This window comes from Medicago truncatula, chromosome 5 (genome assembly GCF_003473485.1).
Source record: "Medicago truncatula cultivar Jemalong A17 chromosome 5, MtrunA17r5.0-ANR, whole genome shotgun sequence".
Classification (NCBI taxonomy): Eukaryota; Viridiplantae; Streptophyta; class Magnoliopsida; order Fabales; family Fabaceae; genus Medicago; species Medicago truncatula.
Window position 1 is genome coordinate 40922295 of NC_053046.1, and position 22804 is coordinate 40945098.

Genomic DNA, 22804 nt, shown 5'->3' on the forward strand with positions numbered 1-22804 from the left:
ACCCGATATATATAGCTGGCTCTATCTTGTGCTTGAAGTGATTTTTTATTTTATTTTCTGTAGTTGTTATGTTAGGTCCTATCCTATGTGTATTTATCTGCAGTGATCCCTTTTGATGTTATTTTTTTTCACTCTGATCAGTCGTGCACTGATTTTCCTAAATGGGAACAATGTGTGTGGACTATTTCTCCAAGTATTTGGATGTTGCAGATTCAGATAGTTTACCCTATGGTGAGTAGATATGCACAGTTTAATTTGACAGTAGTTGATCAATTCCATAATAACTGTGAGAAAAGGTAGCCTTTAATATATAAGGTAGCAAGCAAATAAGAGAACACAGTCATCCTCACTCCAATAGCTATTTTGTTGTATCAACTCATTAAATGATAAATATATTCACTTACTCACTTAAAGGGAAGCTCAAATGATATAACCGTTGAAGAGTGAGTTATGTGGTGATGGAAGAGAAAGTGCTTCCTTAGAGGAATTTGATCACTTGTTGACTAAACTAAATGCAAAAAAGATAATAGACAGACCTTAACAGTAAAATGGGGCTAATAAAGTCATATGTAAATTTTTTTATCAAGTATCAGTAAATATATTATGACTCAAGGTAAAAGCTGTACATAACCAGTTAATATAGCTATTCCTAGAATTATAAGAGGTGGAAGAAGCACAAATGCTCCTATAGTTGCAAAAAAAGTTGAATCATTCCTTTGAGACACTTCATTTAGATAACTCTGTCTCTTGATATTTCTCCTTTGTGATGTTGTTAAGAACTTTGCACTCACTTTCTTCAAGTTTTTACCTAAGGGAAGACTGAAATCATCATCCCTTTCTCCAACCAACTGTGCAAGCTGTTCCCGAATTGTAAGTCTCTGAGAGCTGCCATCACTTTCATAACCTAGAAACCAGAAATGCTCCCATAGTTGTTATCCAAAATCAAAGAAAGAAGTTAAACCAAATCTAAGAAATAGGTTACGGAGACATTCAGATAAATCTTTGAGACATACATGCATATCAGTCTGTGCGATATCATATCAGTAGTGACACATGAACATAGAGATGAAGAAATAGGAAATTAACTATTTGATATGAACGTGTCTATCTCTTCATAGGCATGGCATTAATTTTGGGCTATAACATATGCCAGTTTCATGTGAAGGTAATGTAAAGTTTTGAAACCAGGATTCCTTCTCTGGTATATATTATCATTCCACATTTCTTATATCACTTAAATTTTCAATGATATGATAGCAACATAATCACTTTGCAAAACCATTGAACAATTTGTTTTTCTCTGCTAAACATTTTCATTGATTCTGATTTAAAGAGAAGAAGTCAACTTGCATACCAATGACTGATGAGCTTGTAGATGTAAATTGCTCCAAAAGATCGAGTTGTGCACGAGAAGAAGATAAAGATCCTAACAATAAAAGTCATCAAAAACAAGTCAGTCATTTCTCCTTTATTGACATGAACTAGAAGAACATTGTATCAAGTTTTGCTAGCATTATACTTCATTATTTGGTTTAAATACATTATTCTAAACCCACAATTAAGTTTAGTCCTCTGTTATACTAGTAGATAAGGACTAAAATAATTATTACACAGACAAATTTCAATATTAAACAAATTCTTGAATTGAATATTAAACAAATTCTGAAAGGCTAAAAAAACCAAAAAGACCAATTTATCTTTCAATATGAGACATGGATTCTTTTTCTCCTCCTTGTGGCTGGAAATGAGTCAGGTGTATATAAAAATAAAATATTATAAAAATACATACAACTGACACAATCTGAGAAAGAACAAACATTTAATATGGAATATATACATACATACATACCAATAGAAGATGCATCCTCAGAAACACCAGGTTCAGTCCCTTGTGATTGAGCACATGTTTTGGTTAAAGAAGAAGCATGGTGGAATTTGATGTTATTATATTTTCGTGTGAGAAAGGAAGGGCTTGGATGAAGAGAAGAAGTGATGGTGGCCATGGAACTTTGCTTCATGAGAACTCAAAAGTATAGTTGCTGAGTGTGATAATTGGCATTTTTGGTATGAGAATTTTGCATTTTCAATTTGGTTTTATATTAAACAAAGGCGGTAGCTCACTACCACAAATATTAAGTTAATTACCGACTTATGTGGTGATCAAGGATTCTAGTTCTATGTAGGACCAACCTTGGACATGTGTCTCAAAATTCTAGCAAAATTATTGACTTGAGCTTTTATGCTGGATTTTTTTAGCGATGCATCCAACCCAACCCACACACATTTTAATACACAAATAATTTTATTTGTCCCAATAAAATTTTCAATCACTACTTTTGATCTCTATTTGATAGTTAATTTTAATATTTTTTTTAATAAAATTATGCAGAAATGTGTAGAATATTGTAAAAATCTTTTCAAAAAAAAAATTAGAATTTTTAAATAAAACATAAATTTAATACAAATGTTTAACTATCAAAAATATAAAAAATCATATTAAATTCATGTTTTGTTAAAAAATTCTAATTTTTTTTGGAGAGATTCTTATAATATTATGAATTTATCTGCAAAATTTTATTCAAAAATATGAATTCTACATATCAAAAGTGAAGATGAAATTCTTTTGAGGGACTAAAAGCTGAAGGAAAATTATAGAGGGACTAAAACGAAAAGTTGATATATTTATAGGGACCAAAAACATATTTAACCATAAATTTTAAATATCGTGAAATATGATCTGAAGATGAAAAAAGATCAACATCGATGAAATTATAACGAAATTCCCTTGAAAACTTCATTTAAAACATATCATATCACAATATTTTAGACAAAATATTTGATAGAGGGATCAAAATTATCGAATTTTAAAATAAGGAGATCAAATTCACAAAATGATGAAAATAGAGGGACTAAAACTGCAATTAAACTTTTTTTTTTTTTATGAGAGACCATAATAGACATGAAAATCAGTTTCAATTCCACTTCTTACTTAACTGGTCAACCGCAATTTCCACTCCACTTGTTCCAAATTTCATCATTGATATATCAATTCATTTCATTTGTTACAAAGTTAGCAAAGTATAAACTTGTGATTTCGATCTTCTCCATGACTATCCTTTTATTTATTGGTTTTGGTTTTGATTGTTGGGAAATTGAATTGAGAAATATTCAAATAAGAGAAATATTTTTTGTTTTGTTTTAATCATAGTTTTAAAAATCGGATCAGAAAAACTGATTGAATCGGTTTGATCGAAAATCGGATGGGACATGTATGATGCTCGCTTTGCCATTTGCACCATGATTCTCTTTTAAAATTTAATGCTTCTACTTATTTAAAATTTATGAGTTCTTTATTTATTCTTATGAGTTCTTTTTTTTTTTTTTTTTTTTTTTCATATATAATAATCACAATTTTGATTGAGATGACAACTTATTTCTGTACGAAATGGTTTGAGAATTGAGATTACCATGTCATCATACTATTTTTTCATTAAAAATAACAATACTATCAAAAAGAACACTACTATCAAGAATATATGCAAAAAATATATGCAGCTAAATTCAGGGCACCTATCAAGAAGTTTCTATTCATATTGTAAAAAATGTACTTTTATTTATGAAAAAAAAAAATATAATAGACCGAGTCATATAACCGAGTATTTCAATTAAATCTTATTTAGTTGCGTGGTTCGACCAGTGACCCAATAGTTCAACCATTAAACTAGTGAACCAGTACCCTTACCAAGTCGATCACCGATCCGGATTTTAAAACTATGATTTTGATGCAAATAAGATGAGAGGATGTCAGTGTTTGAAAATTTTGATATTTGCTTCTTGAGAATTGCTGTTTACACATGTTATAGGGCTGAGAAACACCAGTAAAATACCAAAATACCCCCTCTGCAGTTAACTGCCGAGGAAAAATAAAACCGACTGCAGTTAACTGCCGAGGAAAACCTCAGCAGTTAACTACCGAGGAAATTAAAACCCAGTCATCATCATCATACATGTAACATGATGCAGCGTTAGAAAGAAAAGACAAATATAAATCATAGCAGGTTTGAAGCACCATCATTTGTATTCAATGTATAAATAATCAGCACCATAGATAAAAACAATTAAATAATGACACTTGTTATGTTAACATAGATTACATCCGAAATCATTGATAAAAAAATTCATATACACAAAGTTTCAATGGATTCATCTGGGTTAAAATTGCAATTGTAATTGCAAATGAAATCATCACTATCACACAGTTATCTCTGTTCTCCTGATACCCTTTTCACCAACAATTCAAAACACTCCAATTCCATCATTTTCACAAACCATTTCACCAAAAACTTTGTTAGAAACCTTCAATGTTGATGTTCATAGAGTAGAAAATAGTGGGTTTCAAATCTTTGTTAGAAACCGTTTCTCTGTTCATATTACATGTATGATGATGATGATGATAATTATGGGTTTTAATTTCCTCGGTGGTTAACTGCCGAGGTTTTCCTCGGCAGTTAACTGCAGTCGAATTTCAAATTCCTCGGCAGTTAACTGTCGAGGGGGCAAAATCATATTTTACTAGTGTGGCACAGCCTTATCAAATGTGGGAACAACAATTCTCTTGCTTCTTTTTTTTTTTGGGTAAAAAATACAAAGTAAATGTTTATAACAGTTTTCCAAAATGTGGGGGTAAAGTGTGAACTCGTATTTATGATTAGCTCTAAAAAAATGCTAGTATATTATAGGAAAATGCTAACTCTTGCCCTTAAGATATAAGTTAAGAAATAAAAGATAGAAACATTTTATTGAAAATTGTGTATTTTATACTTTAGAAATTTAAAATCATATATTTTTAAGATAAAATTTATGTTTAAATTTTATTTTAAACTTCTTAACTTATGTTCTTAAAACACAAGTTAACATGACTATATATTATATTTTAGACATAAATTCTCGCTTCAGTATTGTAATATACTCTTCATATGGAGTCCTATAAATTAAAAGAACTCATAAATTTTAAGCATTAAAGAGAGTGTGAAAAAGTGTGGGGCAATTGTACCTAAACAAAAAAAAGAGAAGGTGTTGGACCAAAAAATGTGTTCCAACTAACAATCACATCTCATAACATGATTCATGAATCTAATCACAATGCCAGTAATTGTATATATATTTTCAGCTAGTAAAATAATTTTACTTCGGTTCTGTTTGGTAAAAATAGCGGATAACTGATAAGCTAGCTGATAGCTTTTAACTGATAAGCTAGTTGATAGCTTTTAGCTGATAAGCTAACTGAAGTGTTTGGTAAAAATAGCGGTTCAACTAGCTGATAAATGTAAAATGACATAAAGGGTATTCTTAATTCATAATAAAAATTATATCATTAATTTAAGTAATTGTAATTTTGTAAACTAATTTTTCTTTAAAAAAAAACTTTAAATTTATTAATTTAATATATCCTATGTATTATAAATTAAATTAAATTTTATTCACTAAAATTTTATCTTATATTTATTATCATTTAAGTGTTTCTACTTTATAAAGAAAATAACATTTGCCTAAAAAACAAAAAAAAGGTAGCACTAATAGAGTAATACTAATAGCAGAGAATAAAGAAAATAACACTTACTTACCTCAAAAAAAAAAAAAAAACTAACACTAATAGAATAATAGTATTTTGTTCCGTAAAAAAAAAACGAAGGTATATATTTTTTCAAAAAAAAAAAAAAGCCCAGCTGATATATATACAAAAATTGGAATAAAGGGATAGTAGTCTTTATTACGTAGCTTATTATAAAAATTATAATGGATAAAAATACAATTTAAATGAAATAATAAGGGTAAAATTGGAAGAAAAAGTGAGAAGCTATAAGCTATAAGCTCAAACGCTACTTGGAATAGCTTCTGAAAAATAGCTTATAAGCTCGTGAAATAAGCTATAAGCTCATGGTGAAAAAATGTTACAAAACAGAGCTTTTTTTGTCAAACGAGCTTATAAGCTATAAGCTAAAAGCTAAAAGCTCTTTTTTTGGTTTCCCAAACAGACCCTTCGTATATCCATGAATTAATATTTTTTAAAAGGTCAATAAATTAATAATTTCATTAAGAACTAAATAAATAAAAAAAGTTAACGTATATTGTCAAAAAAAAAAGTGCATGATTATTATGAATGAACACTGACCGTTACTTAAGCATCAAAAGAACAAAAATGAAAAAGCTAATTTCAACTTTTTTTGGTTCATCCATTGATTAAGTAAAGGGCCATACCATACACATACCGAATAGGATCTCATCTCCAACTTGCTTTCACACTTGAAAGTCATTACCTTCATAAAAGGATCATAACATCACACGTACAATGCAAATAAAACAACATAACTAAGAAACCAACAAACAACAAGAACAACTGTGTTGTATTGTGTTCTTTGCTATGTGATCATGGCAAACCGTGTTGTTCCAAATCCACGTGAAGCTCATCCTGATGCTTTTCATGTCTCTGGTCCTAGAAATGTCACTTCCCTTAATTGGAGAGATCTTATAAGCTCTAGTTGGTAAGTCTATGTACCATCATGTATCCATTTCAATTCTTATATATCATCAATTTAGTAACATCTTTGTTTTGAATAATCTTTCTAGTTAATAGGGTGTACTTTTGCAAGAGAGAAATACTAGTGGTTTGTGTGATTTTTTTTTTTTTGCAAGTGTTTGTTTATTTTTTTTTGGACCAAATTCTCATTTGTTACAAAGTATTTTATTGAAAAAAATTTAAGTTAATAATTTTTTCAATATTTTAATGTGTTATCTAGACTATTGGTTAATGGTGGTGTTGAAAGAGAGGTATATTAGTAGTTTGTGTGAATTTTTGTGTTAAGTATTTGTTTATTTTTTGATCAATTTTGAAGATGTTAGCACAATGATTTGGAGCATATTGTGTAAAGTTGTGAACTTTTGTTAGATGAGTATGTAAAGTTTTTGAATTTAAAGGATTCCATGTTTGGTAATAAATTGGAGATTAGTTACTTGGATTTGAGAGATCTAATTGATTGAATTGTGCTGTCAATCAGGGACTGCGTTTATAATCTTCATTCTGATGCCTAGTTTCTTAGCTACCTTAGTATTTAATAATTTGGAATGGTGTTTTAGGACCCTAATTTTCATCATTTCCTTAACTTGTTCAACTTGAGTTTTACCAGGGTCATGATAAAGAAAAGTGCTTACGGATTTTAATTTAACATTCGAATTTTTTAAATAACTTCAATAGCTTGATTTACCGGCCCATGGATATTTAACTGTACAAATTTTGTTGTAGGTGTATTAAGTATTAATCTGACCTGAATTCTCTCTCATAATAAAATCAAGCATTTCATGTGTCCTGTAAATCGGAACCATTGGATCAGACACTCACATTGCAATTTCTTTTTTTGAATCTAAAACATGAGCATATAATCTTTGTTCAATAATTTTTATAAATTGACCATAGTAAATGCATGAATTTGTGACTTCAGCAATTTCACATTAACTTTGCAAAACCTCTTTAGCATTCATTTGTCAAATTTGATGGAAAGACACTCAAGTTTTAGTGACATTCACATTCTTTAATTGCATATATGTGTTCTGATAGTTATTCATTTTGTTAATACAGGAAGGATCCAAAGTACAAGCGAACAGTCATTGCCTGCTTTATACAGGCAGTGTACTTGCTTGAACTTGATAGACACGAGAAAAGAGCACCGGACAATGCCCTAGCCCCGAATTGGTGGATTCCCTTCAAATACAAGCTCACGAAAACATTAATTGACGAACGAGATAAATCCATTTTTGGCGCAATACTTGAATGGGATCAGTCCGCAGCACTGGCTGACTTAGTACTAATTAGACCAAGTGGTGCCCCTAGAGCTGTTTTAGTACTCCGAGGAACATTACTCAGAAGTCCTACAATGCGAAGAGACATTGAAGATGACCTCCGTTTCGTTGCTTGGGAAAGCTTGAAAGGGTCTGTCAGGTTTAAGGTGACTTTGGAGACTCTAAAATCAATTTGTGAAACCTATGGAAGTAGCAATGTATGCATTGCAGGCCATTCCTTAGGGGCTGGTTTTGCTCTTCAAGTAGGAAAAGAACTAGCGAAACAAGGAATCTATGTGGAGGCACATTTATTCAATCCACCTTCCGTTTCACTGGCGATGAGTCTAAAAAATATAGGAGAAAAGGCTGAATACGTTTGGAGTAGAGTTAAATCTGTGCTTCCTTATGGTAAGGAAGCAAAAGTTAGCAACGATGTGGATAAGACCTCGGCTGTCGCATCGAAAAGTTGGATGTCTCGGTTACCCCGTTCCGGTTCCGGTTTGAAGGATGCTAGTGTTGTTGGTATAACAAAATGGATTCCTCATTTGTATGTTAACAATAGTGACTATATATGTTGCTATTACAATGACACTAATGGAACAGCGGAGAAAGTGGTTGATAAGGAGAATGTAGGTGGACAAATTGCAGCAAAATTGTTTGTTGTGTCTAAGGAAAAACAAAAATTTCTTGAGGCTCATGGATTGGAACAATGGTGGTCAAGCGATGCAGAGCTTCAACAGGTTATTCATAACAGCAAACTCATAAGTAGACAACTTTCATCTTTATACACTTCTACTCCTTCCCGAATTGTAACAATTGTTAAGGCATTGTAATAAATGCATTGCACTGGATACATTGCAACTCTCATTTTTCAAACTTAATAATACAGCCTGTACTTGGTTTATATTCAAACCTTATTATCTTACAGAAGCCAATGAATAAGAGGTACATACTGTGTGAGTTCAACTTGTTCAAATAACACCTTGAGAAATTCAAGTCCACATTTTATTTTCAAAAGATTTCTGGAATGACTCCTTTGTTTTCTCACAGAATTAGTTTGCACGTCATGATCAACCAGAGATTGTAATGTCTAGGAAGAACTTTGATGCCTCTTCTATGTCATTAACCTGTTAATCAAAATAAATATGACAAATACGATGAGCTCGCAACAAGGTCAACAAGTGTCATGAACTATATTCTAAAAAGTTTTTCATATGCCTAGTCGTCATGAACTATTTCTAAAAAGTTAAGGTTTGATGAAGACACATTTTACATCTAATCAATATGTGTATTACGCAAAATAAAGCTCACTATGCTTGTTGAGATTAAAATAATCACATTTTCGGAGATGGTAACGCATGTGAGCTCTTTAAAAGCATCTGCAATTTTGCCAAGAGGATTTTCATTTATGGCTGTCTTGAAAGCTGCCTTGCTTCTTCTTTTAAGATCTCCTCCGGCTCCGTGTTGTTGTCAACATGATCATGTACATATTGCTGCTGTTCTGGCAGTAGCATAAAAGCACTTCAGGAAGAAAAGCAGCAGGTGCTTTAAGCGCTTTCCTTTTACGTCCATGTTGTTCATTATTTGCCAGGGAATGGAAGAAAGAATAGATGATTATCCTTCTTCTCTTTGCCTTAGTTTTCGCACCTTATCTTCATATATATACATATTTGTGTTTGAATGTGTGGAGTGGATGCGAGTTCAAATTCGGATTCAAGGTATGAAGAAAGATTACTTTGAACATACAATATCACTGCCTCTCCTATTTAATCCCTTAGTAGAAAGTACAATAACTTCATAATGACATGATGCAATTAGAATTTTAATTTCTTAAAAAGAAAAATGGCTAGTGACTAATAACACTTGCAATTTTGGATTTCTAAAAATGAAAAAGGAAAAACAAGTTTCATTTGGAATCAACAACTTATATTTTAATGAATAAAACATAAAGTTGCATGCTAGTGCTATTAAAAATAACAAGTCTAGTAATTAATTTGAAGATAAAGGTGTTCCTAGTGTGAAATAAATAAAACAAAAGCTAAATCTAAAGCTTCATGTGGAAGAAAATAAAGTATAAAAAACATGACATAGATTGCTTTTACTTCTTTCTAGGAAAGTATACTGTCCACATCCACAGCACTGAATGGGAACAAAAAGTCCATGCTGAAGTGGAATGTGACAGTGAGAATCAAGAGCCCCACAGAATTCATTTTGCTTTTCAAGTCTTTAAAAAAGTGAAAAAAAGGAATAAGTCTCTTTAACCTGTGCATTAATCTTTAATTTATAACAAGATAGGATTTGATTTTCAACTTGATATTCTTCTGTTGTTTTTTCCTGTACAGGTTAGGATTTGCAAACTTGCTATAGTAGTTTCAAGTTTAACTTTGCGTTGTCTGCAAGGAAAGCATAAATATATTCCAATTCCAACTCTTATATTGGAAAGAGACAAATGAGTGTGATTGTGCATGGTAACCTTAACTTCTGCAGCTTTTGATTATCCATCTGAATCAGTTTTCAGCTTCTATAACCAAACAAAGTTTTTCAATAGAAATGGCATCTGCAGAATCAAGTCCATTGATGTCTTTTGATCATGTCCAGGCTTCTGTCACTGAGTTCGGTATGTGTTTCAGAATATGTTAGACTATGATCCTTATTTCCTAGTTTCTTAATATAGATTCAATTGGTTTCAGAAACCAACTATGGATTAGTAGAAATAAATAATGTTTTGGATTGTATTGGTACTTAGTAGGCAGAAGGATGTACACAAAAAATGATCATACAAACGTACTCATGTATTCAAATGTACTTTGTACGGATACTTGATTCATACAAACGCTTCTATAGTTTGCGATCACATTAAAAACAAATGAGGCATTTTTATGAAGTGGTATTATGCTTAAAAAATTTGTAGTCTATTGGCCATTACATTTTCTTCCTTCCATATAAACTCATGTTGTCACTATATTTTTGCCATAAGCTAGGGGATTTAACCACAGTTACTACCAACCCCTGCACTTAGCAATACTAAATGGCGATTGGGAATCCACAAAGGCTTTCCTTGATAACGATCCAAGCACATTGACAGCGAAGATTACAATACTTGGTAGGACTGCACTTCATGTTGCAGCGGTAGGAGCTCAATGGAAACTTGTTGAGAAATTGGTGCAATATATGCCTGCAAATATGCTATCGGAATTGGATTTGATGGGTTGTACTTGCCTTCACTATGTTGCTATGGGCGAAAGTGTAGATTCTGCTAAGACGTTGGCGGCAAAATATCCTTCTCTTACACAAGTAACTGATTTTAAAGGATTCACACCACTCATCTATAGTATTACCTCTACAAGATGTAAGGACATGGTTTGGTATCTTGTTTTGAGTACTACTGATGAGAGACCTGGCTGTCCATTCTCTGGTCCCTCAGCTAGTCAACTTGTTGCTTTGCTTACTGCCGCCGGATTTCATGGTAATTAAACCTATGATCTTTAAACTATTGTCGACAACATTGAAGCTGTTTGGATAAACAACTTAATTAAGTGCTCATAACATAAGTCCACTATAAGTGTTTATGTTTAAGTTATTGATAATTTGATTTAACAAAAGATAAAATAAAGTCAAACTATTTTCATATAAGTTATAACCTGTTTTCACAAGTACCGAAGTATCCAAAGTTTCAAACATTTAATGTTCCATACACAGATATCACCATGTATCTTCTTCAGCGCTACCCTAACTTGGCAACAATTTCTGATTCAAATGGAAGCATTATACTTAATGTTCTGTCAAAATTGCCATCACACTTTCAAAGTGGACACAAGCTTGGATTTTGGAAAAGATGCATTTACCACTGTAAGTACATTTTCTTTAGGTGTACTTTTCTAGTACAATGTTTGATGGTAAGACTTTTATGCTACGAAACACTAATATTGACCCTGGATATGAGACCGAAAGTGACACATATGCACCGGTTATCTATTTATAATATTGAGGAGATTTAATGTAATCACGTGTATCGTTGTCATATCGGTATAAGATGCTAAACATGCCTTCAATCTGAAGTATTGGTGCTATGTAGTTCTGTTTCCTTATCGCAAAATAACATTCTTAAACTATAACAGGCGTTCCTGTAGAACTCGAGCATTTGCCACCCAATCAGTCAAGCCATCACCAGTCTTATTTTGGAAATACAATATGGGATGCCCTTCAAACTCTTGGTATGTTATCCTTGTAAGGAAGTTCATTCCCAGAGATTCTCTAAATGTATCATTCTCTATGAAATTCTGACACAAACACATACATTAGATACGACACTGATATGTAGACACTAATGATAATTTGAAATAATGAAGTAATTGAATGTAACCACGCGTGTCAGTGCGGTGTTGGTGTCTCACACCAGACACACCTTCAATCTTAAGGGTAGGTGCTACATAATTCATTCTCTTAATCTTAACTTATGTTTCGTAGTTTATTTAAATTGATAAAATAGACAAATTCTTTTGCAGTTCCTAGCATAAAGCTAGTTAGAGATACAAAGTTGAGACATGTAAATGCTGTGAGATTGGTAGAGTTTGTTTCCTCACAAGCTTCAAACCTGAATGACTGTCAATTCTGGCAATCTTTTGTGAGTGCAGACATTATTTTCAGTGCAACATCATCTGGCATTGTTGAAATTTTAAGGATCTGTTTTAGGTTTTTTCCTGATTTGATTTGGACTCACATGCCAAATGAAGGGTATGTTGCTCAAATTGCCATAAAGAATAGGCAACAAAAAGTTTTTAGTCTTCTATGCAAGATGCCAATAATTTTCAAGCTTTTAGTCCTGGCATTAGATGAATCACAGAACACTACATCACATCTGGCCGCAAGGTTGGCTTCTCAAGTAGAGTCAATTTCAGGTTCAGCATTTCAAATGCAAAGAGAGTTACAGTGGTTTAAGGTTTGTTTAACTTAATCTCTTAACTACTTAGTAATTTTTACGTTAAATTCCAGAAAGGAAGAAAAGTATACCATGTACTTCAACTTAATTTAGAGTTTCAAACAGGTCATTTATAAATTCTCGTTCAAATTAGTCCTTTCATTTTAAAAATGATTACACTGTTGAACAAATTTTTATTCCTAGTCCACTTATGTTACACATTTGTACATATACTATAAAGAATATTTCACCACTTAGGACCACAATTAGAACCCCCATTGACAACGACGTGAAAAAATGACCAACTCGACACGAAAAAAGACATAGGATCTGTTTGAAACTTTAAATAAGTTATTGATAACATAACTATATCACCAACAGGAAGTAGAGAAATTGGATCACCCTCTCCATAAAGAAGTTAAAAACCAAGAAGGTAAAACAGCATGGCAAGTGTTCAAGGAAGAACATAAAGCATTGCTTGAAGAAGGGAAAAATTGGATGAAGGATACATCAAACTCTTGTATGTTAGTAGCAACTCTTATTGCGACAATCGCCTTTGCAGCCGCAATAACTGTACCTGGAGGTAACAACCAGGACAAAGGAATACCAATATTCTTGTCAGACAACACATTCATGGTATTTGTTGTGTCAGATGCACTAGCCTTATTTTCCTCAATGGCTTCTCTTCTAATGTTTCTAGCAATCCTAAATGCACGATACACCGAAGAAGATTTTATGATGGCATTGCCTGAGAGATTAATATTAGGTATGGCTTCTTTGTTCTTTGCTGTTGTGACTACAATGGTAGCATTTGGTGCAGCTTTGTCTATGTTGCTAAAGGAGAGACTTACATGGGCTCCAATTCCTATTGCTCTTTTGGCTTGTGTTCCAATTGCTCTATTTGCAAAGCTTCAACTTCCTTTGTTCATAGAAATGGTCATATCAACATATGAATCTCAATTTTGACATGTAAATAATAGATGCATATAAACAAAGGAAGAGTTTTAGAATATTAAACTTATTTCATGTACAATCTTCACTCTATGACAGCATACCTAAACCTGTATTCATATTCCATGTGACATGTCAAGTAAACTTGTCACATTGCACACTCACCCTACGTTCAAGTAAGCTCTCATTAAGAATTAATTTGTTGTGAAATTTAGATCATCTTTTAGAACAAAAATATTAGTAATTACAAGTATAAAGACTATCTTTCAAAAAAAAGAAAATATTGTACAAAGACTAATTTCCGACAAATTAGTCTTTAAAATATCTAAATTTTATAGACAAGTTTGTGTGGTGTGACATTAAGGCCAGAATGACGTATAAGGGTTGAATATATCATGTTATAACAAATGCTTTTTCTTTTAGGGATCATGTTTTAACAATAAAAGTTAACATATGAACTATTTCGAGCGTACATTTCATAATTTGATTGATGTATTTGTCAATTTAAATAAAAATATAAGGACTATTTTCACGGATCAATAAAACTTGGATGATCAATTTGTCCATTCACTCTTTATATTCGTGTGATACAATACATAAAAATTCAAAGTACAAAATCTTAGATTATTAATCGAGCGGTTAGATTCAAGTGGTTAATGAGTTTCACTAAATAATCAATTGTTTATAAGAATTTAAATTCGATTTCATAATGGAACAACTCATCATCAAACTTTAGGTACCTTTCGGCCGAATCCTACCTTGCTAGACCTTCTTTCTCCTGAAAATAGGGTTAACAAAAAAAATTCTTAGATTATTAATTCTTTTAAAAGAATCTCCTCTAAAAAATTATTTTAAAAAAAAATACTATTTGTTATGTTTACTAGAGAGAAATAAATAAGGGTCATGTTAACTAGTGCCCCGTTAAGGAAACTAAGAAAATGAAGTTTTAAAATGAAAGTAATACTTTTTATGCTTTTGAAGAGTTGACAGCACAAGTTTCAATGTAATACTCTACATTTGGCTCACCCATAAAATAATTAAGAGAATGAGAGTTTAGGGGGTGTATTGGATTGTGATTTCAACGGATTTTAGAAGACTTTTTTTAAATAAAAAAGTTTGGTGGTATTCAATCAAGACTTTTATAAAATATAAAAAAATCTTGTGATATTCAATCAAGACAATCATGACTTTTATTTCAGGGCAACCAATTCCATTGGTATTCAACTGAGATTTCTCATGACTTGTAAATTGTCTTTTGATATTCAAAAGTCTATAGACTTTTCAGTCAAAAGTATAAATACTACTCCCATCCAACAATCTCACACAAACCCCCCTTGAGATTTTGCCATTCTCTTCCAAAACCTTCTTTGTCGTCATCTGTTCCATTCCAGATTTCTTCTTCTTCTTTTCTCTTTGTTAAATTCATCAAAAGTCTATATATATTTGTTATAATTTCTAGTTTTTTGTACCGATTTTGTTTTCTCTTTTGGTATGATTTCTTGTCTTTTTTTATGCTATGTTTTTTCCTTCCAATTTCTTGTTTTTTTGTACTGATTTAACTTTTTATGATATGTTGTTTTTTTTGTCTAAGTTTTCTCTACGCCGTTTTTTTTTTAATTTCAATTTCTTATTTTTTTAGCCTCTTTTTCATTTTCCAATTTGTTTCATTTTTACAGAAATTCATTGCTTTTTTATAGCCTCTTATTAGTTTAACAAACTTGTTTAATTTTCTATTTTTTTTATATATTCACTATACTTTTGACAATTAGGAAACAACAATTGTTCTTGTGAAAAATAGTTGGTTCCTTCTTTTGTCAAAAAAGAAACAAATTAGTTTGTTCCTTATATATATTAGTGATCAAATGCGAGATTCACAACAAAAAAATAACAAACAAGAAAATAACGGAGAAAAGGGTAAAGACAAAGATAGTTATGTCGCTTGGTCCATAGATAATCGTAAGTTGTTGCTCCTCCTAGTGGATGCTATAAATTAGAGCTGTCAAAACGGGCCGGGCCGTACGGGCTGACCCGTTTAGCCCGATTAATTATTGGGCTTGGGCCTTGAGCCTGAATTTTAATAGGGCTTTTTAGCCCGGTCCTAAAAGGCCCTCTACCCGTTAGGGCTAGCCCTAACGGGCCGAGGGTAGTCTGCTAGCCTGCATAACAAAAAAAAATCCTATAAATTATATATATTTTTCAAATAATTCCTACTTAGTTAATTATCAAAGTAATAAATAAAAGTGAAAATTCAATGAATTACCACAAATATACATGTAATATAAAATTATATTTACTCGTTTCGTTATTTATAATTTTAAAGATCGAATATATAAAGATCTATAACCATAACGTATCTAATTTATTTAAAATTGTTTTCCTCGCCATTTTAGTTTACAACGTTTGTACAAAAATGTTTACAATTTATTTTTGTTCTATGCATTATTTAAACATATTTAAAATATTATTTATAAAAAAAAAAATTATAGGAGTATTTTATAGTACTTTTTTTAAAAAAAAATATATAATTTTTAATACGGATCGGCCCGTTAAGCCCGCGACCTGTGTAGGGCCGGGCTCGGGTAGTATATTTCAAGCTCATTCTTCAACCGGGCTTTTTGAGCCGGCCCGATAAAGTCCGAAGCCCGTTAGGACCCGGCCGCCCGTTTTGACAGCTCTATTATAAATAGGGGGTTGGGGATGCGTGATGTTAATGAGTCGCTAATAAAATGTAGATCGAATTATCATTCCTCGACTCAATGTCAAAACTAATCACTTTGTTATAAAATTTTTTACGCAATAATCATTTTTTTAACGGAAAAGCGATAATCACTTCATTGGTAAAAATATTCATTGAATCATTTGAAATCCTAAAAATCCATAAAGTCCATTGAAATTAATTAAAATCTGTATCATAAATCTTAATTGTAAAAAGTCTTTTAAAAAATATCTTTTAAAATATAATAGAATCAACGCAATCCTATCAAGTCTTTTAAAATCTTTCTAGCAAAACAGTCTTTTAACCTAAACTAATCTAATCCGATACCAGTTTTTTTTTTATCTTAATAGCTAGATTCACACTCATGTGAAAAAGCGAAGAATCTGGGGTCGAACCAGAAAACATTTACCGGACTCTAATCCGATACACTTATCTCCGATCGAATGACACAACAGCGATAGTTGACATTGAACCATATAATCTCAATGTTATTTCAACAAATAAAGAAACATTATTATTATCGTTTGAGTTTGTTGCATAGGAAATTGGTTACATTGATGGCAAAACATGTTGTTGTTCCTCCCTTAGATGGAATAAAATTGGAGGAACTTCATCGATTGTACCTAGTCAGTATCCATTTTATTTTCAGATTTTTACTGTTACTCTTTCACTTTTTGATTTGATGATGATAAATGATCTTAGAAGTGAAGAATTTGTTAGTGTTATTACTGTGGTATTAGAGACACACTAATGCTAGTTGCATTACATGCATATGATTTCTTGTTGAAATTTTTTAGGATGTTGCCATTATGGGTTGTAACAAATTTGTATAGATTAATTATAAGTTGACACCCTTTTTTTACCATCCTTGTACACCCCCATGTGACACTAGGAGAAGAGAGAGTGAGAGACAAAGTTGGGTAGTGTGTGTGTGGGGGGGGGGCACTCGCCACGTGTCACTTTTGTGTGTGGAGGTACAAGGGGTGTATGCCACATTGGGTGGTCAACCTATCATTGCTCGTTTGTATAAGAGTGAAGACTTAATTTGGTTCTGACAATTTTCGCATGACCCAATTTAATTCGGACAAAAAATAATACCAAATGTCTCCCTACAATTTCAAATTGGGGACAAATTAATCCATCTATTATAATGAAGGATTAGTTCATAAGGATTGTTCGAAACTGAGCTTACATTCAATTTTTTTCATTTTCGCAAATTACGTCCCATGTCCACATGTTAGTGTCAGGTCTAGTGTCTTTGTGCGTGCTTCATAGGTTTTAATTCAGAAACTTCTCTTAGCTAGAAGCTAAATCGAGTCGTAGATTCCTTGTGTCTAATTACTCGGTTCCTTTATGCTGTCAATCAGAGACTATCGTTATAAAGTCCATGTCAAACCGACACAAATATTGATTGATGAAAGAGATGGGTCCATTTTCGGTGCAATATTTGAATGGGATCGGTCTGCAGCATTGTCTGAATTCAAACCATTCAAACCAGTTGGAGCCCCAAGAGCTGTTTTAGCACTCAGAGGAACGCTGGTCAGATTTCCTACTATGCGAAGAGATTTTGAAGACGATTTCCGCTTTGTTGCTTGGGAAAGCTTGAAGGATTCTGTGAGGTTTAAAGTAGCTATGGATGCAGTAAAATCGGTTTATGATACATATGGAAGCAGAAATGTATGCATTGCAGGGCATTCTTTAGGTGCTGAATTTGGTCTTCAGGTGGGAAAAGAATTGGCAAAGGAAAGGATTAATGTGGAAACGCATTTATTTAATCCACCTTCTGTTTCACTTGCTCTGAGTCGGGGAAACATTGGAGAAAAGGCGGAATATGTTTGGAATAGAATTAAAACTGTGCTTCCTTCAAGTAGTGAAGCTCATGTCAGTAACGATGTGGACGAGACTTGTGTTATGCGATTGAAGAGAATGATACCTCGATTATCATGCTTGATGGATGCTGGTTTTGGAAAAAGAAAATGGATTCTGCATCTTTATGTTAACAGCAATGATTGGATTCGTTACTTTTATGTCCATTCCAATGGAACAAGAGAAAATATGGGCGAAGTTGAGAGTATGGATCCTACAAATCAGCAAAATGAAGCCAAGTTGTTTGTTGTCTCAAAGGAAAACCAGAAATTTCTCGAGGCTCATAGCATGAAACAATGGTGGTCAAGTGACGGAAACATAGAGCTTAGGCATGATATCCGCAATAGCAAACTCGTAAGCGCGCAACTAAAATCTTTGAATAGTAGTACACCTTCTCAGGTCATACTTTTCTATTATCTACGGTATATTTCATTAGCCACGAGTCGCGTAAATATTAGAGATGCGACAGATTATCTTTGGAGTATACTTAAATGTGTGCCTCGTATAAGTGGTAAAGCTCAAATCAGCAATGGTGGAGAAGTGAAGATAGCTAGAAAGGAGAATATGGATCCTGAAGAGGGTAAAATTTCTGCAACTCATGGCAAACAATGGTGGCCAAGTGACACAAAACTTCACCAAGCTCTCCGTGATAGCAAACTACACATAAGAAGGCAAGTTAGATCGTTATACATCGTTACACCTTGGGAAGTAATAAAAAGATTAAATCCTTTTATTTCACATCCCAATTGTCTCAATAATATTGGACAAAAAGAAGAATTTGTATGGAAATGGAATAGTATTAAATCCATACTTCTTTCAAGTAGTGAAACTCAAATGAAAAATGACAATAACAACAAGATATCAAGTGTACCGTTGAAGAGTTGGATGCCTTCACTATCAGGCTTCAGGGATGTTGGTTTTGCTTTGGTCAGAAAGGCTTCTCCTATGTTTAATCTACCTTTTGTTTCATCAGTCATACGTCGTTGAAATAGTGGAGAAAAGGAAAAATTTGTTTCGAAGTAGTGAAACTCAAGACAGCAATGATTCAGAGCAGACTTCAATACTTAAGGATGCTACTTTTGGGGTGGGAAAATTTGTTCCCTATTTGTATGCTAACAAGAGAAGTGGTGGCATAGGAGAGAAAATGGTTGACAAGGAGGACAAGGGTCCTTTGCAATGACACAAAAAAAGCCTCAAGTTAACAATGGATTTACTACATAGTTTGCTAGCTTCAATCATAATAATGCAGTTGCAGTCTGCTTTTGCTTTTAAGCTGTTAAAACCTATGAAACACGGATACGGACACGACACGGACACAGCTAAATTTTTTAGAAAATCACATAATTCAGTGTAATTATATGTGTCGGTATTGTATCGTGTCCGGAACACGCCTTATCCGAGGAGTGTCCATGCTTCATAGGTTAAAACTCTAGAAGTAGAAACTCCAATAGCATTATGAAGTGTCCATCTATCTGTTATTGCCACCGAATATTTGTAGGTAATGCATAAGAATGAAATATTGATTGTATTTGATAAGAACTAAAATACCACTTTCTCCATTTGATAGTTTTTTTAAAAGGTATTTGATAGTATTGTTAAGAACTAAAACATGGGTTGTGTTCTTATAAGTTATAAGATGCATATAAAAAAATCAAATAATGATTGAAATATTTCTTTAAAATATTATTAGATACTTAAATGATCCTAAATTTCATCACATGACGCGTAGGCAGCGTGACACATTTTTTAAGGTCTATTATTAGATTCTAGTTGACTAGCTAGGGAAGCAAGGAATAAAAGTTGTGGAGTCATAGTAGAAAACATTTCATCGAAATTTAAGAATAAAGTTGTCTTTGTTCGCTTCTTTTACTACTCTTTTTTTCCTTATGTTAACAAAAAAAACGACCAAAATGTTGATAATGCCCTAAATTATACTATTTCCGTCCCTAATTATCAGACCTTTTTGAAAAAAAAATTTGTCCCTTTTTACAAGACCTTTATTTCCAACTACATTAATTATTTCTTTACATACATGCCCTTATTTATTATTCATCTTTTTCTTCAATCAGCAATAAATAACATGTTGAAAATATAAACCAACTTTCTCTCTTGAAGGATAAATTTGTAAAAACAATTGTAATTACAAACATATTTAATACAAACATCCACTATCTTAATTCCCGTTATTTTTTTAAAAGGGCCCTATAATTAGGGACGGAGGTAGTATCATATAGGATGCTACCTTTTTTAACTTTAGCATCAATTTTTTTTCTTTATCTTTTTTATCAATAAGATATTTATTTTATTTATAAAATATATTTTTATTAAATCCCATTTAAATTTATCTATAATTTGTAACAACATTTTTCATTATTTAAAAATATGCTTCTTTCTTTTACTTATTTTTTTACATTTTCACACACATAAAAAAATATTAAATAATCATCTCATATTTTCTGCATTTTATTTTCCTCTACTTTCTATCATCTATCTTGTTCTCATAAACCAAACAATGAGAAATTTTTACTTTTGAAATAAATAAGAAAAATGTGTGATTGGATAGGGATCTACTTCTTTAATGTGAGTAATTCATTTTTAGAAGGTAAAATAAATTATATCAACCGTTATTTAAGAAATCAAAGGGAAATAGGTATACAATAACAAACCATGAGTTTGTTAAAAACTAAAAATAATTTTTACAAGCTTTACGTTTTATTCACTTTAAAGGATTTAAATCCAATTAGGTAGTTTATTCACTTTAGAGAAAGTGTTGTGGTTTGATTGTCTTTAAAGAAAAACAATTTTACTCAGATAATAGGTGACAAGTTTCTTTTTGGATGATCAGGGAAGATTGTTTTATGAATGGAAAGGATGGGTATATTCTTTTTTGGATATTGTAGTAGTTGGAATAAAGTTGTTTGAGTTTGACCGGTCAAAATGATAACATTTAAGAGCAAGACTAGTGGAATAATAACATCTAAGGTTGTGATTTAATCTAAAGTATTCACATGGTTCATCCATCTTTGTGGACCTAACATTTTGCTCTATAGTACACACTAAACTCTAAACAGAGTATTTTTAAAATATTATTAACTTTTAATAAATTTTGGTCCCGTGAGTTTAATTTGGTTGGTAGGACAATGTATTATTATATGCAGGGGTTGGAGTTTGAACCCCGAACATCCCATTTATTCACCTTATAATAAGGTGAATTCTAGCCACTGGTCTACCTGACAAAAAAAACTTTTAATAAATTTTGTTAATATTAAGAATGTTAAAATGTTACAATTATGCATTGACATGTAACATTCAACTATGTCATTTATTTTGTGACAGGAGTAATATATATGATCAGATGACACACTGAGACACAGGATGGTTCATTTTGAACCAAATGATCACAATGTGATTTCAGTTGTAAAGTGTGAATTACTGTACATTGTTACATGTCATCAATCATGTTAGGCTTAAATATTGCACTCGTCCCTGCAAATATGGTCCGTTTAAGTTTTGGTCCTTGTAAAATAAAAATTCAGAAATTAGTCCCCGCAAAAATTTTTGTTTTTGAAAATAGTCCCTCTAGGGACTATTTTCAAAAACAAAAAATTTGAGTAAATAGTCAATTTCCCCCCTGAAATTGTAAGTTTCATCAATTACCCCCCTGAAATTAACAAAACTTCAATTACCCCCCTGAAATTTCACAACGTTAGTCAATTTACCCCTCCGTCAAATTTTTCTGTTAGTGAACATGACGTTTTGCAAATACCCCCCTGAAGTTTTGCACTTATGTGCAAAATGTCCCCCAAACTTAAAAATTTATATTATTTTTTTCTTAAAAACAAACAATTAATAGTTAAATATTAAAACTAACTATTAATTTTAGAATTTGGGAAAACTACATGCATATATACATCAAAATAGGCTCCAAAATGGGGGAAAATATGTATTTTTTAAAGTGACAATAATGGGATGATTTGTGGATTAATATTGGGGGTTGTGTAGTTTAAATGGTTTGAGCAAATTGTTGAAGGAGTTGGAGGAGTTAAAAGACTAAGATGGTGAAGGAGAAAATATAAATTTAAATCTGATTATTAATTTGTTTATAAACCTCTAAAAATAATAATTTGTCTATTAGAAATAACCATTATTGTCACTTTAAAAATACATATTTTTCCCTATTTTGATGTATATATGTATGTAGTTTTTCCAAACTTCAAAATTAATAGTTAGCTTTAATATTTAACTATTAATTGTTTGTTTTTAAGAAAAAAAATAATATAAATTTTTAAGTTTGGGGGGCATTTTGCACATAAGTGCAAAACTTTAGGGGGGTATTTGCAAAACGTCATGTTCACTAACAGAAAAATTTGACGGAGGGGGTAAATTGACTAACGTTGTGAAATTTCAGGGGGGTAATTGAAGTTTTGTTAATTTCAAGGGGGTAATTGATGAAACTTACAATTTCAGGGGGGAAATTGACTATTTACTCCAAAAAATTTTGCGGGGACCTTTTTAAAAAA

General features: G+C 31.9%; 4 protein-coding genes across 5 annotated transcripts; 3 read left to right on the forward strand and 1 right to left on the reverse strand.

The window, feature by feature from the left end:
• Positions 1-537: 537 nt before the first annotated feature.
• LOC11428814 (uncharacterized) lies at positions 538-2096 on the reverse strand. Its single transcript, XM_003617357.4, has 3 exons — positions 1850-2096; positions 1355-1426; positions 538-904 (listed from the first exon to the last, which is right to left on the reverse strand). The coding sequence occupies exons 1-3, from the start codon at positions 2016-2018 to the stop codon at positions 609-611; spliced, it is 537 nt and encodes a 178-aa protein (XP_003617405.2). The 5' UTR covers positions 2019-2096; the 3' UTR covers positions 538-608.
• Positions 2097-6261: 4165 nt separating this feature from the next.
• Positions 6262-8793, forward strand: LOC11431499 (GDSL esterase/lipase At4g10955). Its single transcript, XM_003617358.4, has 2 exons — positions 6262-6542; positions 7634-8793. The coding sequence occupies exons 1-2, from the start codon at positions 6430-6432 to the stop codon at positions 8664-8666; spliced, it is 1146 nt and encodes a 381-aa protein (XP_003617406.1). The 5' UTR covers positions 6262-6429; the 3' UTR covers positions 8667-8793.
• A 672-nt stretch (positions 8794-9465) lies between these two features.
• On the forward strand, positions 9466-13866 carry LOC11442259 (uncharacterized). 2 transcript variants are annotated; one of them, XM_039834387.1, is made up of 7 exons: positions 9466-9551; positions 9946-10450; positions 10811-11299; positions 11533-11682; positions 11952-12047; positions 12339-12772; positions 13133-13866. In XM_039834387.1, the coding sequence occupies exons 2-7, from the start codon at positions 10384-10386 to the stop codon at positions 13715-13717; spliced, it is 1821 nt and encodes a 606-aa protein (XP_039690321.1). In that variant the 5' UTR covers positions 9466-9551; positions 9946-10383; the 3' UTR covers positions 13718-13866. The 2 variants fall into 2 exon arrangements, with proteins under 2 accessions (XP_039690321.1, XP_024639930.1); XM_024784162.2 differs by lacking the exon at positions 9466-9551 and having other exon boundaries at positions 10039-10450; positions 10815-11299.
• A 3905-nt stretch (positions 13867-17771) lies between these two features.
• Positions 17772-19589, forward strand: LOC11442260 (GDSL esterase/lipase At4g10955). The gene has a single exon (XM_039834766.1). The coding sequence runs from the start codon at positions 17772-17774 to the stop codon at positions 19269-19271; it is 1500 nt and encodes a 499-aa protein (XP_039690700.1). The 3' UTR covers positions 19272-19589.
• The last annotated feature ends 3215 nt before the right edge of the window (positions 19590-22804 follow it).